Raw genomic sequence first — 17,054 nt, 5'->3', positions numbered from 1 at the left:
TGTCCTTATCAATTCATCACTTGGTGTATTGAGTGTTCAATCTCTTAAAGAACAAACGAGTCAGAAAACTGGCAATGAGCTTTATTGAATCTGCTGTAAGGTCATTCTGGGGGTCAAGGAATCAGCAGGGAGAAGATGTGGACCTCTTCATCTTACTTTATTGGAATAGGGTGAGAAATAAAGGAAAAGAAAATTATACTTGATTTATGTAGAATTTGCCGTGATTCTTGAATAATTTTCTATAAATGTATCATCATCTTGAGGGAGAGTCACTGCATATGTCTTTGGCTTTGGACGAGTTGGCTTTGTAATTTTTCTACGTGCTTCCAATTCCATGATATTGAGGCAACAATATCTCCCATTTTCACATAGTACTTGACGTATTTCACTTATTCTGCATATTTTCCTGCAATATCCTTGTATATATTCACCCCAGCATCTCTTAAGGTGTTCAGTTACTGTGCATATAAAGAACAATAGGCCAAGATCAGTGTTTGAGACTAAAAGGCAACTTTGGTAATGGGGAAGACAGACTATGTTTATAGGGGTTAGGTGTATGGGAGATCCACAGGCATATACTCATAAGATCCTAGGCAGGATGCTCCAAGAAAGTAAACATGAGTGTTGATGTCTAACTAATCACTCATACTTATTTCCTCCCGGGTTTTGGGTTTCCATCCAAAATCTGGTGGATTCCTGCAAGAGCATCAGATCTTGTTTGGGAAAATAAAGGAACTGAATCTTTGATTTCAGGCTATGGAACTATATACTCCATCTGGGAACCTTCAGCACATTTGTCTCCATTTGAATGCTCCCAGGGCACTACTTCTTTACCACTGCCCCACCTCTAGTGCCCAGAGAATAACAATTTGTTCCTATGTATTTATATCTGAGTCGAATTATGCTCTTGGGTTCATGCTCACTACCATGGTCAAGAATGACTGTCTTATTGTCCAGTCAGGTATTTTTTCCCTCCATAATCTTCCTCCCCTATTAATTCTCAGCATTACACATTTTTGCCACCGCATATCTTCCTTTAGCTTCTATGTCATCACAATAACCTTGGACTTGGTTTACCCCTCTATGAATCCTCATTCTCCTTCCACCTCTAGAGGCAAGAACTTCTCCAATGTTCAGTCCCGGAGCTTTGCTCACCTTGGTATATATTCTTTCCTTTAGTGATCCTAAATGCTGTCAGTGATCTACAGAGTTAAAATGTTCAGATTTTGGCTTCTGGGCTTGTACAATCCCCTGAGATAGACCCTAGATGGACTCCACCAAGAGCATCAGGTCTTGTTTGCTGAGGCCAGCAAAGATGTTGCCTCCAAACCCAGATTCAAGAACTCCTTTGATTCTTAGGAGTTTGAGGGGCAAGGGACAAACCATTACTAATCCTCTAATAAGAGTCAGATATAAGAGATCTGCTTTTGAAAGAGGAAGGAAAACTAACTTTTAAGCTATTAGTATGTACCAAGCCATATGCTAGATGTTTTACAAATGTTATTTAATAAAGCCCTCATAATCCACGTGTCATTACCTACACAACTGAGGAAACCAAGGCTCAGAGAGTCTTTACCATTTCTCTGAGGTTGACAAACTAGTAGACATTGAAAGCATATTTCCAAATCTGACTCCAAAGTTTGTGCTTCTTTCACTATTCACATTCTATAGACTAAAATATATATTGGAGTGGAAGAAAATATGGCTGGGTGTCAATAAAAACTGTATCCAAACAAATAAAGGCATTTCTAGGTATTGGGCTCATTCCTTATTTTTGTAATGAGATCTTCCCAGAGGAAAATTATGGCTTCTTTTCAACTTGGTAAATACTTCTTTTTAAGAACAGGACCATGGTTTAAAAAAAAAAAAAGAATAGGGGTGCCCGGGTGGCTCAGTCGTTGGGTGTCTGCCTTCGGCTCAGGGTGTGATCCCGGGGTCGTGGGATCGAGCCCCACATTGGACTCCTCCACTGGGAGCCTGCTTCTTCCTCTCCCACTCCCCCTGCCTGTGTTCCCTCTCTCGCTGGCTGTCTCTCTCTGTTAAATAAATAAATAAAATCTTAAAAAAAAAAAAGAATAATACCATGGTAGAAGGCATCAGGAAGAGGGACTTTCTGGTGACATTGAGTAGACTTCAGGCATCCCAAGGGACCCTATCTCCTACGACCATGAATTATGAAATTCCCTTTGTTCTTGGAAATACTCTCTCCCATTGTTGGCTTGAGTGAGCCCCTGGAAAGCTCTGGATTACCTTTGGACTTCTGGAACAGCAGAATTGCAATGATCAGGAGGAGCTTCATGGCCAGGCTTTCCACAGGAGGTGGCAGCCAAAGCTCTTTGTCCAGTGAGTTGCACACCATGTCACCTTCCTCAGAGACTTGGATTCTTATGCACCAAACTAGAACAGATGGTATGATATGAAGTGTGTTCCCAAACATCTGAACTGTGGACTTTGGACCATGTGGGTAGGCACAGGAAATTTGAGGTTACCCACTTTACCCCCACATGGAATTCAGAGACACAGCATGTTCTATCTCATCCCATCTGATGCCTTCTGTAGGCTGTAGACTACTGGTGAGAATAATCTGTACTTTTTCTACTTTGGCTGTGTGCCGTGCTAGACCAGGCTAGACATGTGTTCACTTCTAAGTATGAGTAAAGTAATATAAATAGTGAAGGCTATTCCATTTACTGCATTCATCTAAGCCTAGGATCTCTGGGTGTTACATCTATCACTTCTGTCCATCCAAATGGTAGCTGATTTTCATCCCCAAATCCTAGATAAGTTTAATTACTCACAGACAAGCAATATACATTGATCAGGGAGTAATAGGATAACTAAAATACATTTTCATTTAGAATCAGCAATGAGGAGAAAAGACAGAAATAACAGAGCATATAGCATCATCCTGATGGACAACAGCAAGGGTTTCTTTCCTGCCAATGTAGAGAATTCTTTAGTTTGTATTCTTTCTGTTCTGCTCTCTGGGAAGATGTCTCTTGTCCATTAATCTTAGTGGCCTTTTTTCTTGGAGGAGGTTGGGGGAGAATTCTTCTGGGGGATGTGCTACTTTCGCAATACATCTCCTACTAGTGCAGGTTTAGAAAACCATGCAAATGGTTTTGTTACCCAGGCTTTGATTTCTATGGCATTGTAACTCTTTTTGAAAGATAACACACTTTCCTTTGAATTGTTTTCAGTCATTTTCATGTCTAAGACCAATCAGCAAATCATTTTGAATCAGGAAATTCATTTTAGATCCCAACCAGGGCCCTGATATCTATAGAGTAAGCTTTTGGAGATTATACCAACTCTGTACCATCTCTAAGCTCATCCCTTAACAACCTCTCACTCAGGCTCTGGCTCTAAGCAGTCAGTACAGTAGCACCTGGACACTGTAGATGAACTAATTCAGAGTGATCACCATGAACTTATAGTGGTATCAATGCATATTTTTGTGTAATACCACCAGCAACACTTATCTATCTAAATTTAAAAATGTACACAACAGATAACTGCATTAATGCAGTGTTGTGGTGTGCCCAAGGAATTAAAGGACCGAAAGAAGGAACAAAGGAGTCCTAGTTACTGGCTAGAGAGCTATTGAAATAGATCATGGACTTTCTTCTGGATATGTAGAAAAATATAAACAGAGTGTGGCTAATAAATTGACCTTTGAGTTTTGAAGGGGAGTTTGTTTTTTAAGAGATTTTTTAAAATTTATTTGAGAAAGAGGGAGAGCATGTGTGAGTGGGGGAAGGGGCAAAGGGAGAGGAATAGAGAGAATCCTCAAGCGTATTCCTCACTGAGCATGGAGACCAACTTGGGGCTCAATCCCACTACCCTAAGATCATGTCCTGAGCGGAAACCAAGTGTTGGACGTTCAACCGACTGAGCCACCCAGGCACCCCTAAAGAGTTTATTTATATTAACAAAATGCATTGCCTGTGCAATGGAGAGAACATTCTGTATCTAATATGGACTATCTTTTTCACTAATTCCTTGATTAGAAAACTCACCTTCTTTTGTTCCACAGATAATATTAAGGCCGAATCTTGGAAAAAGTGGTATCTCTATACTCCCACTTCTGTAATGTGTGTGTGCTTGCATGTGTGCATGTTTGTGTGTGTATATGTCTTTTCTGTCCCCTGCTGCCAGAGAGTCTATGAGCCTGATCTCCTAGATTGATTCCATAGAGAGTCTTCCTTTCTCCAAGTCCTCTTAGGGCTCAGCAGTATGTGTTCTCATGAGCAAAATGGGATAAATAAAGAACATGATGTTTCTTAGGAAAACATCCACTGGGACTTTTACAAGTACAGTTTGTTTTAATGTACTACTTAGAAAAGGACATGAGTGCAATATATTTCTGGATAACTCACCCACCATGCTCTGTTGAGTTGAGGAGTTAGGAGAGCAAATTACTTGATTATTTAAATGGGTCAACCAGGGAATTTGTGTTTGTGTGCAAGATTAAAAAAATTTTTATGTCAATTAAAAGTAGTATTTGAGATGTAGTTTTATTGTATAACATGTACATTTTTAAATTTTTTTAAAGATTTTATTTTATTTATTTGACAGAGAGAACGGCAGCAAGAGAGGGAACATAAGCAGCGGGAGTGGGAGAGGGAGAAGCAGGCTTCCCGCTGAGCAGGGAGCCTGATGTGGGGCTCGATCCCAGGAAGCTGGGATCATGACCTGAGCAGAAGGCAGACGCTTAATGACTGAGCCACCCAGGCACCCCTAACATGTGCATTATTAGCAAGAACCAGGAAATACAAAAGCAAAGAGAAGAAAGGAAGCAACCAGTAGCATTACTATTGTCTAAAGAAAATATCTGGAAACATGTATACCATTTAAACTTTTTTCTTTAATAGAATGAAAATAATTTTATTGTTTAATCCAAATGCCTGTTTATGGGATTTCCTTGATTAACAGGAAAGATATGGTAAAACTGTCTCAAACTTACATCAATTGCATGGCTTTTGAGAGTCTAGAATCCTTCAAATCTTTGCTAGTTTCAGAGATGTGTACATTCTCAGGGATACACTGGTCTTCAGAATTCTCTATCTTCATTTGCTAACTGACTCATACCATATCCAACCTCCCTAATGCAAAGCTCTTCCTTAACTACCCCCCCAAACAAAACCACATATACTAAGCATTTTGGAATTTATCAGAATGTATACAAGAGTTCGAGAAGGAGGGTTACTGAGAAGGTGATTCCTTGGCAGTAACACAAGCAACTTTCAAAAGGACTGGAAGACATCATTGATCTTAAATTTCTTCGTCACACTAATGATGAGTTTTCCTGGTTTCACCTACACTCAGCTTCTTACTAGCTCACTGGCTTTTGAAATATTTTTCACTTTTCCATCTCTTCCCCTCAAACTTCCTTTTCAAGGTTGCCCACAAGCACTTTTATGTATTGTGGAATAGTTTTTAGTGTCTACTGGTTACATGAATATTTCCTTGGCATTAATTCCTAGGGGCCAATTTGGGGGACAACTGGAAAAAGACATTTCTAAAACTATTATGCAACAGAGTGGGATATTATCGATTAATTAAAGAGTCAATTCATCATGAAGACATAACAATTATAAAAATGTATGCATCAAATGTAAAGAAACCCATGATATATGAAGCAAACGTTGATGGAACTGAAGAGAGAAGTACACAGTTCTACAACAATAGATGGAAACTTTAATAGTCCACTTTCAATAATAGATAGAGCGTCAAGATAGAAACTAATAAGGAAACAGAAAACTTAACAATATAAACCAATTAAACCTAGAAGACATCTATAGAATACCCAACAACAGCAGAATACACATTCTTCTATAGTGTACATGGAACATTCTTTGGGATAGACCATATATTAGGCCACAAAACTAAGCCATACAAATTTTTAAAAGATTTAGATAATACAAAGTATCTTCTTCAACCACAATGGAATGGAACAAGAAGTCAAAAACAGAAGGAAAACTAGAAAATCCTCAAATATGGGATTTTATAGAATTAATATACATTAAATCACAGTCTTAACCAATGGATCAAAAGAGAAATCACTAGGTAAATTAGAAAATACTTAGAGATGAATCAAAATGAAGCACAACTGCCAAAAATCATGTGTAGTGACAGTGTGAAGAGGAAAATCAATAGCTGTAAATGCCTACATTAAAAAAGAAGAAAGATCTCAAAACCATTATCTATCCCTACGCCTTAAGGAAACAGAAAAAGAAGAGTAAACTAAACTCAGACTTAGCAGAGGGAGGAAACAGTAAGAATGAGAGCAGAGATAAGTGAAACAGAATAGAATAACAGCAGAGAGAATCAACAAAGCCAAAACATTTTTCTTTGAGAAAAATATTGACAAAACTTTAGCTAGGTTGACTAAGAAAGAAATAGAGAAGACTCAAACTATTAAAATCAGAAATGAAAGAGGGGACGTTACTACAACCCCAAAACCACAAAGCAGAGAAATGTTATTTGCCACGTAAGTTCAAGCATGGGATGAAGGAATCAATNATGGGATGAAGAAGAAATGGACGTAAGGGAAGAGGACAGGAGGGTAAAGTTCCAGGCTGCAGCACTAAGATGATATTCCTCATCCATAATCACAGTGATCATAGCTCTGAGATGTTTTCAAGGTAGTGATCAAGGCGATTACTGAGGGGAAAGCACAGTAAGTTCTAAAATCCCAGGAGCTTTTAAAATCCCATCTGGCTGCTCAGTGAGATCCTATGACCCTAAGCTCTGTCACAGCCTTTTCTGCATTGTAATGAGCTTCCCCCCAGGTGAAACATGGCTTCTAATCACCAGACCCACGCAGAGCAGTCGTGGTCTAGTGGGCAGGCCCTTGGGAAATGTGCCTTTCTGCTCTTCACCCAGGAATCAGCAACCTGCTATGGCTAGGTCCCTATGTTGTGAGTAAATTTGAATATACTGCTCTAGCAACCTTCAGAGTGCTCCGAGTGGGAGTAAATATTTTCTCTATTCTTCAACTTCATAAACTTAGTCTTGAAGGTGGAAAATCAGTCGTCTACAGACTGAATAGATGAATAGATGATGGGACCATGAATGACCTCATAGATGTGTGATTGTGAAGCTCATGTTTTTTTCTACTGCCTTCCTCTGCTGAAGTGACCTGCCTCTGTCCATCCCCCTTCCTGCTTGAGTTCATGAGTTCTGCCTCCAACGAGAGCCATGGGAGTAAAAGGCAATGATGTCCTGCTAGTTTGGGGCTGGCCCACCCCTCAAATCTCCTCTGCTGGATTACATCACAGATCATAGATGTATCTGTTTGAGGAGGCAGAGGCCAGTCTCCTGGAGAAGATCTAGAATAAATAAAGGTGAAATTTCAGTAACATCCAAAAGTTGCCCAGGCTATCAAGAACTCCCTTTACTTATTCAACAAATTCTTATATAGAATCTAGTCATGGGACAAGAGGAGAGAGAGAAATAGAAAAATAAAATTTCAAAATCTAGTTAGAGGAGAAGATATACAAGCAGACACATAGAACATGATGTGACGTGATGACAAATTCCGTATAAGCCATAATACAGGAGAACAAGATGTGACGTACTTGTGTTTTGGGTGGAGCAATGTGGTTATGAATGTCCTCTGGATGATAATAAAGATTTTCCTGGGTGAGTGGAGAGAGAAGAGTATGTATAAAAACTCAAAACGGGCAGCAATCCAGTGGGTTCAAATCAACGCATTAAGTGTGGGTGGCAGAAGTGTAGCATGGCCCTTGGTGGGGAGTGAGAGGAGATAAAACTGGAAATGTAATCTGGTATCTGAACGTGAAGAACAAAGAAGCCTGGACTGAAATGTTGGCTAGGATGCTGTGTGCAATGATGCCAGAGGAGAGCTTGCTGATTAGATTTGTGTCAGAAAAATGACCGGCTATCAGTGTAGAGGATGTATGAGAATGTGTGTGGAAGAAATGCATAGCGATTAACAGGAAGGCTCTTGCAATAATCCCAGGGCAAGTCTTGCATGCTGAGTCTTTACTCCAGCAGTGGAGATAGAAGTGGTGATACATATTACAGGTGGAAGACTCACATAGACCTATTAGTAATGGGATGTGGGATCAAGTTAAGTTGGAAAAGGGTACCATGACAGTACTCATGGACTTGTGTTTACAGTGTGATGACACTTCCACCAATGTTTTCACTTTTAGTTCTCCACATTAAATGTTTGGCCTCTTGTGAGGTGAAAGGTGAAGTTGACCCAAGTAGGCATAACCTAAACTCATATTTTTAGATTCAAAAGGATATCAGCATAAAAAGAGTAAGGAGAAAGACATTCAGTCCAACCCTATCACCTCATAGGTAGACAAACAGACTGACAGACAAACACAGCCAGGGAAGGCAATGCATTTCCTATTCTCCTAGTCTAAGTATCAAGGAAGTGGACCTGAGGCATGTGTGGATGACTGTGATGCCCCTGGTCATATTCTCTTATTTGGGCAGGTGGAGTTCTTAAGGGAAAAAATCCTTAAGCTTAAAGTGAGTGTCTATCCCTGTATTCAGGTCACACTATAGAGATCTCATTCTACCATCCTATCTAAGTTGGAATCTGTGATTGAGGAGAAAATTGGACAACATCAAGGTTTAGTGACAGAATGCTTTCAGTGGTCAATTAAATCTGTTCTAGTTCTAATGCTTATATATCAAGTGTCTTCTTCTCCGAAGTGAGGTCACAATACCTATATTCTGAGGTTGTTGTAGGAAATCTAATAAGAAAATGATTACGTAAGCACTCTGTAGAAATGCTTTTGTATCAGTAACCACTTCAAAAATATATATGATTTCGCTCCCAATCTATAGGAAGAGGCCTCCAGACATTCCATATTATGGGTCATTGGTTCTCAAAGTGTGGTCCCTGGACCAGAAACATTGGCATCACTTGGAATTTGTGAGTAATACTAATTCTTCAGGCTCTACCACAGAATCAAAAACTGGGGATGAGGCCCAGAAATCTGTTTTACCAGTCTCTCTGGGTGTTTCTGATGTGCTTTAACTTTTGATAATTACTGCTATGGGCAGATTTTGGGCATGTGGGCTGAGAACTGTCTTCAGTGATGACATCACTACCATCCATCAGTCCCTAGTGGGTGTTTTGGACCAAGCCTCACTTGTGTCTGGCCTCTACCTTATTTGCATCCCTCCCCTGGCACTGGTAGTGCTAAGCAAATGTGGTGCCCTTCCGGACATCCCGTGGAGGGACAGGGGGGAAAAGGGTGTAGCGAGAGGAGTGACACGAGAGTTAAGCCCTTTACTTTAATGAAGCCAGGGATCCTAGGTCAGGAGACAGGCGGGAATGTTCAGTAACTGACAGTTGTTGAAGCTTCTGAAGCTTGTGCCTCTCTTGTTGTCTTTGAGTTTTCCCCACAGGCAGCAGAATTAAACTCTTTGCCAGACAGGATGCAGCACATTTTTTCTTTGGGGCATATCCCAGTAGCAGGCTGTATTGCCGTCTCTCCCACTCTGCACATCGACCTGCAATTTCCAGTTTTGTTTGCACACTTTCTCACATACCAACTACCTGCATAAAGGAATTATATAGATTATTTAAACCAGAGACCTATCACAGAAAGATAGAAATAATAGTTTTTTGAACCCTGATTATTCAAGTTCCTTACCAGTGGCATTGTTATATTTTTCCTTATTGTCAGAACTGCTCTGGGGATTAAATGAGATTTTATAAAAATACACACACATAGAATTTTGATGTATGTATGAGCCTTTCTGAAATCAACATTCTGGGTATAAACACTTACCAGGTATCTATTCCCCATTGTTTTAATGGGAAAATATATAACACATTATTTGTAATAAGTACAAAAATCCTAACCAATTTCATAAAATGTAACTAAAGCACACATAAACCACCTAAAGAAAAGTAAAAAAAAAATGATCATTTAAAAATATGAAATGCTGGGGCGCCTGGGTGGCACAGCAGTTAAGCGTCTGCCTTTGGCTCAGGGCGTGATCCTGGTGTTATGGAATCGAGCCCCACATCAGGCTCCTCCGCTATGAGCCTGCTTCTTCCTCTCCCACTCCCCCTGCTTGTGTTCCCTCTCTCACTGGCTGTCTCTATCTCTGTCGAATAAATAAATAAAATCTTAAAAAAAATAAAAATATGAAATGCTTAAATCATCACTGTAATGCTTCTTACTGTCACCCAAATGTACATGGCTTTTGTTGACACTTGGTGAGATTTTCAAAATATCTTTACATGTTTGTGAGGTCCTACGAATTGTATGTGAAATGTAACTGGATTTGTCTTATATATTGTCTTATTAAATGTATTATAATTTCTCATATATGCATGAATATCTATGTATCTATACCTGTATAATTTTGAGATATAAATGCAGTCCACAAATTTTTTAGAATAACCCAAAAGCCATTCTACTAGGAATATATTCATTAGGGATCCATTCTGCAAGGTGTGCCTACAAATTATATACATATATAAAAAATTTTCTCATCACATGGTATAACACATAGAAGGCCCTGAAGAGATGTTAGAACTCTTTCTTATCGGGCTCTAGGTTGCTCAACTCATTCCTGTATTCAATCAACACATATATAATGGGTGCCTACGATGTTAAGAACTCTGCAAGGGTGATGGGAATAGAACAATAAACAGGAAGACAAGATCTGAGAAGGTTACGTGGGAGGTGCTGGGGGGAAGAAAATAAACATGTAAATGAATAAACAAAATAACTGCAGATTGCGGTAAGTGCAGCAAATTAAGAAACAGAATGGAATCTAGTAGAGAGTAAGCAAATGGAACAGTCGTTTTTGATTTCTGACTATTACCACCACTGTTACCCTTTATCAGCTATTTAATTCTCCTCTGAGGATTAAATGAGATTTTACATAATTTTATGTACATGCAGCTACATATATAGATGTAGGGCTATATGAATGGGCCTCTCATTCTTAAAATCAGGATTCTGCACAGAGCTGTTGAGGAAATTATTGCTTAGGAAATGATATTCAAGCCTAGACAGAAGGATGGATGAAAGGGATCCAGCTATGTGAAGATCTAGAAGAGTGTTCAAAGAAGTAATAGCGTGCGCGAAGGCTAAGAGCAGGGGAAGAATCTGCTATTTCTGAGACAGGAAAAGATTGCTTGACTTCTTTATTTGCATGATTTTTCTTACTTTATCTCTTCTTTTTATTCTATTTTGTCTGTAAGGAGTTTCCAGAATGGTCTTTGAGTTTCTCTAGGAAACTCTAACCTGTTGAACTGTTTGTCTAACCTCTCTCTCCGTGGTTGTCTTCTTTCTTTCCATCCCAAATATCTCCGTGGAGATAACATTCAGATGTTTTTCTCTTGCTTCCTTCAGCTGGGGCAAGTAGATGGAAACGTCAGATCAAGTTTCCCTCCTTTTTATTCTGATCTACCTTGAGCCCTGATGTTCTCTTGATGCTTCCTTCCAAATGTCCTTTCTAAGGCTTGCATCTCTCTAATCTAGAGAGATCTTGAGTTAGCCCTGGATAATGTTGTAGAATAATCCTGAATTGCTTGTGTGTGTCTAGAAAGGAATGTGAGGAGTTTTCTCAGGTCCTTTGATTTAGAAAGAGGACACCATGCAAATATATGATGCATATCAGCAATGTCCCAGAGACAGAGCAAAATCAGCAATCTAAACTCAAAGAATTTCAAGGATGCAATAGATCTGAGCATCTTTTTTTTTTAAGATTTTATTTATTTATTCGACAGAGATAGAGACAGCCAGAGAGAGAGGGAACACAAGCAGGGGGAGTGGGAGAGGAAGAAGCAGGCTCCCAGCAGAGGAGCCCGATGTGGGGCTCGATCCCAGAACACTGGGATCACGCCCTGAGCCGAAGGCAGACGCTTAACCGCTGTGCCACCCAGGCGCCCCTGATCTGAGCATCTTCTGAGGCAGCCTTCCTACTGTTATTAATTTCCTCTTACCCACCATCAATTTGAACATTTCTGCAAATTCTAGAGGATCTAAAATACTTTAGAGGTAGGCTATAGAGTTTATACAACTCTGTTAGGAAATTCTACCTCAAAAAGTTAGTTCTTCACTTTGTACCATTACAAAATATGGATGTATGTAGAGAGCACAGTGCTAATTGAAATGAGCCAGTCAGATAAAGACAAATACCGTATGATTTCCCTCATATGTACAATCTAAGAGACAAAACAAATGAACAAAGAGAAAAAAAGAGAGAGACAACCCAAAAGACAGACTCTTATAGAGAACAAACTGATGGTTACCAGAGGGGCGGTGGGGGTGGTGGGATGAGTAAAATAGGTGATGGAGATTAAAGGGTACAATTATCATGAGCACTGAGCAATATATAGAATTGTTCACTCACTGTGTTCTATGCCTGAAACGAATATAACACTGTATGTTAACTATACTGGAATTAAAATAAAAATAAGACAATACAGTAAGCATGGTGCACAAACTGTCCTCAACATAGAGAACTTTCTAAGCTAATGGAAGAATTCAAAGGAAATACCAATAGATTTGACAAAATGAATATGAAAACTTTGTGCCTCTAATAAATCAATAAAAATATTTAGAAATAACTAAGGCTTCAGGAATGAAAGTTTTCCTGCTACAACCTTAAATTTAAAAAGGGCAGATCATAAACTCATATTATCAGTTGTTAACAACTTTTAAAAATGTGAGCAGTGATGGAATGGTGGCCAGTTTCTTTATTTCTAAAATGTTTCCAGTGTTCTTGTCTTAATTTTCTAAATATAAACTATAGAGTTAATTAAAAGGAAGGAATACTATACACATAGAGCTGAAATCTGACATAGGATTTCCAATCTTTTCCCCATGTTCACTCAGAATATGTTTCTTTCCTTTTCCACCTTATAGTCCTATAGATATTTAGAAATAGCCTTTCCTGTCCAGTTAATCACATCCAAGAATAAGAAAATGGGAGACCTTCTCTGTTAGACCAAGAAAATTGGAAGAAATAGTATTGTACAATTGTTATTTCAGGAGTAATTCTTGGTGCCATACAAAGTGAAGTGAGGCAGGGCTGGCCTGAAGCTGTCCCTGAGTAATAGGATAGAGGGGGCTTTGGAACAACAGGACCATCTCTGCATTTGGATTCTAATTATTCTCTATAACTGCCAACCATAGACACTGTGCTGTAGTAAGAGGTCTCTTATAATAGAGATGTTCTGAAGAAGTAGGGCAAACCTTAGCACCCCCTACCAGTGAGAACCCTGCCCCCACTCCCATGGATGTTTGCTAATAGGGATTCCATGTCCAGAACCCTGTTCTGGGCTAGATTTCCCCCCTCCCCAGGATTATGTTTACCTGAAACCACCTGGGCCAGGAGCATGAAGCTTGCAAGAGTGAGCATTAGGGACTTCATGGCTCCTGAAACACGTAGGCAGTGGGTTCTATGGAGTCCAGAAATCTCTATTCAGTGTGACTGCACACAGGTCTTTATTGTCCTGCCTAGATGGGGCTGGGCTCAACCAGTAGACCAGTAGGATATAGGATACTGTGCCAAACAACTTCAGTCCATTGACCAGCCGCTCTAATTGAGGCATCACTATTCAAGAGCCCTATTCTAGGCATGCCTTGGGGGAAAGAGAAGGACTTAGAAGAGTAGGTGCAAACTCTGCTGAAGTGTATGACAATTTGGAGAGAAAAACACGAGAAGAATTTATGCTGCTCCCTCAAGGCTGGGTATTCCTGTTTTTTCACAGTCCTCCTGTGTTGGTTCTAAAAGTATTTACCCGACTGCATTGTGATGATCTGTTCACCTGGCTGTCTCTTTTCCTAAAGTACAAAGGATTTTTGAATACTGACTACATATTATTATTTTCTGTGTGTTAGTTCTGGGCATAGAGAAGTACCTAAGCAGTTGTTTGTTGAAAGAGAAGTTAATACTTTGTTGATAATCTGCAATTTAGAACTTTTTTTTTAAATCAGCACTCAAAAATACATGTACAATGATGTCTTTAAATTCCCATTCAAGTCCAACAATAGAATATCATAAAATGAAGTGAATACATATAATTTAATGCTGACATCCATTAGAAGGAGTGCAGCAGATTTTGTCTTTCTAAATATTTTTGAGTGAAGAAGCAACATTGCAGAACAAAATATAGAGTAATGATTCTAATTTATGTGAAAAAGTTATACGTGTTGTATGGAAGTAAATGCATTAACTAGAAGAGTATAAGACAGATGTCATTCTGATAATAGTTTTCTTTTTTCTTTTTCTTTTTTTTTTTTAAAAGATTTTATTTATTTATTCGACAGAGATAGAGACAGCCAGCGAGAGAGGGAACACAAGCAGGGGGAGTGGGAGAGGAAGAAGCAGGCTCACATAACGCCGGGATCACGCCCTGAGCCAAAGGCAGACGCTTAACTGCTGTGCCACCCAGGCGCCCCCCACTGATAACAGTTTTCTGACTGACTTAGAGGCAGCCATTCAAAGAGGATTTTATTTGTGTTGTTAAAAATTCTTTTGAGTAGTCCTGTGGGTTGTTACTGGAGGTAAGGTCTTAAAGATTTTATTCTTTGTGGGGAATTTTTATTTTCTATTATTTAAAATTATTGAGATATAATTGATGTACATTGGAATGCATTATTTAAAGTGTACAGTTTGATGAGTTCAACAGGTTAGTCACTTGTGAAACTATCACCAGAATTAATTTGTTAATTAATTTTAAAGATTTATTTGTTTATTTTAGAGAGAGAGAGAGTGGGAAAGGAGCAGAGGGAGAGGGAGAGAGAATCCTCAAGCAGACTCCTTGCTGAGCATGGAGACTGACATGGGGCTCGATCCCGATGACCTGGGCTGAAATCAGGAGTCAGCCGCTTAACTGACTGAGCTACCCAGGCGCCCTCAGTTTTTAATTTTGATAAAGTCCGTTAAATTTTTTCTTTCATGGATCATGCTTTTGATGTCGTATGTAAAAAGTCATCACCAAACCCAAGGTCACGTAGAGTTTCTCATGTGTTATCTTCTGGGAGTTGTGTACCTCTGCATTTTGCATCAGGTATGGGATCCATTTTGAGCTATTTCTTGTGAAAGGTGTCAGATCTGTGTCTAGATTCATTTTTTGTGTGTCCAGTTGTTCCAGCATCACTTCTTTTCCCCGTTGAATTGTATTTGCTCCCTTTGCAAAGATCAGTTAACTATATTTGTGTCAGTCTATTTATGGGCCCTTTATTTGGTTCCTTTGATCTATTTGTCTGTTCTTTCACCAATACCACACTGTCTTGATTACTGCAGCTTGATAGAAAGTCTTGAAGTTGGGTAGTGTAAGTTCTCCAAATTTGTCCTTCTTCAGTATTGTGCTGGCTTTTCTGGGTCTTTTGCGTTTCCATGTAAACTTTAGAATCAGTCTGTCAATACCCATAAAATAACTTGCTGGGATTTGGATTTGAATTGCATTGAATCTATAGATAAAATTGGTGAAAACTGACATCTCAACTCTGTCTCTGCATCTCATGGAAACCTCCAAGCTTTGTTGCCTTTTCCCTCCCTGCATGGAAGGTTGGACAATCTCTGCAGGCAGTTAGCTGGGGCAAATGTAGGCTTTACCTTATTAGTTTTCCTTTTCTCGGGAGTTAATTCTTGAGCTTTCTATTCCTCAGTGATTTAAAATTGTTGTGTCATATTTTGTCCAATTTTTTGTTGTTTGAGGTGAGAGAGTAAATCCAGTCCTTTTGATTCCATCTTGGGCACAAGCAAAAATTCGAACATTTTCATTAAGCATAAATTTGATGGGTTTCCATTTCATATTATTGGTGAGCTAGTTATTCAGACCTACCTTTTAGTTAAAAATAACTGAAAAGTATGGTAACACTTTTTACAGTATCTGGAAAGTGTTATGGAACTGACAAGTGAGTAAAGAATTCTAGTTGAAAGTGAAGGAAAATTAATACAGAAAGTAAGTTGGACATACAAAATAGTTTTAATCTGATGGTCTGATAATTGTAGTTATTAAAAACTTATTTTGATGCTGTCCCTGGGTAAGGAAGATAAAAATCAAAGCTCAACATATACACGTGGGTTTTATAATGGGAAACGATTTTCACAGTATCTGATACCATAGAAAATACAAAGTAATGTGCAAATAAAAGAAATATTGAATTTAATAAATGAAGTTATAAACTATAAAAAATGAATTGTGTTTTCCATATATTAGCAAATACAAGTAGAATCAGAAATTTTTAAAAATGCTAGTAGTAAAAACTTCAAAATCTAGGCATAAATCTAAAAGGAAACTGAGGGAAATTAAAGGAGGAATATACCATGCTACATGATCGTTGGATTCAATATTGTAATGTTGTCAAACTATAAATTCTACGAATTCAATAAATCTTTAAATTCAGTCCCAAGGTGTTTAAATTCCCTTGTTTTCCTTTAACAGAAAGTGATGATCTGATCATAAAAATCAATGAAAATTCAGAGTAAGTAATAGCTAAGGTAATCTTGAAGGAAAAGTACAAAACTGGAGACTAAATATCTAATAACAAGATACAAGATAAAAGGGAATAATAAGAAAGGATATAGTTACACCAGTAACAGAATCATGCATATTCTTTTTTTTTTTTTTAAAGATTTTATCTATTCATTCGACAGAGAGAGAGAGATAGCCAGCGAGAGAGGGAGCACAAGCAGGGGGAGTGGGAGAGGAAGAAGCAGGCTCCCAGCGGAGGAGCCCGACGTGGGGCTTGATCCCAGAACGCCGGGATCACGCCCTGAACCGAAGGCAGACACTTAACGACTGAGCCACCCAGGCGCCCCAAAATCATGGATATTCTTATGCAGTTGCTTGATTATTGCAAAGGCAACACTGCAGCCAACTGAATAACCAATTGTTTTCAGTAAATTGTGCCTGGGTGACTTGGCATACAGCAGAAAATTAACCTTGACTCTTCTTTCATACCTTATATGATCAGTACAAGTGGTTGCAGATATAAATGTGAAAAGTTGAAGAACAAAGTTTCTAGAAGAAAGCAGAGGAGAAAATCTTAAATACATCTGAAATGGGCTATAGAAAGTAAAAG

At 38.8% G+C, this 17,054-nt stretch overlaps 1 protein-coding gene across 1 annotated transcript; it reads right to left on the bottom strand.

The window, feature by feature from the left end:
• Positions 1-204: 204 nt before the first annotated feature.
• Positions 205-2,299, bottom strand: DEFB127 (defensin beta 127). The gene is made up of 2 exons (XM_002930468.1): positions 2,251-2,299; positions 205-458 (listed from the first exon to the last, which is right to left on the bottom strand). The coding sequence occupies exons 1-2, from the start codon at positions 2,297-2,299 to the stop codon at positions 205-207; spliced, it is 303 nt and encodes a 100-aa protein (XP_002930514.1).
• Between the last annotated feature and the right edge of the window lie 14,755 nt (positions 2,300-17,054).

The sequence above is a fragment of the Ailuropoda melanoleuca genome, chromosome 13 (genome assembly GCF_002007445.2).
Source record: "Ailuropoda melanoleuca isolate Jingjing chromosome 13, ASM200744v2, whole genome shotgun sequence".
Classification (NCBI taxonomy): domain Eukaryota; kingdom Metazoa; phylum Chordata; class Mammalia; order Carnivora; family Ursidae; genus Ailuropoda; species Ailuropoda melanoleuca.
Note: the sequence above shows the minus strand (reverse complement) of the source record. Positions and strands in the feature narration are given on the sequence as shown.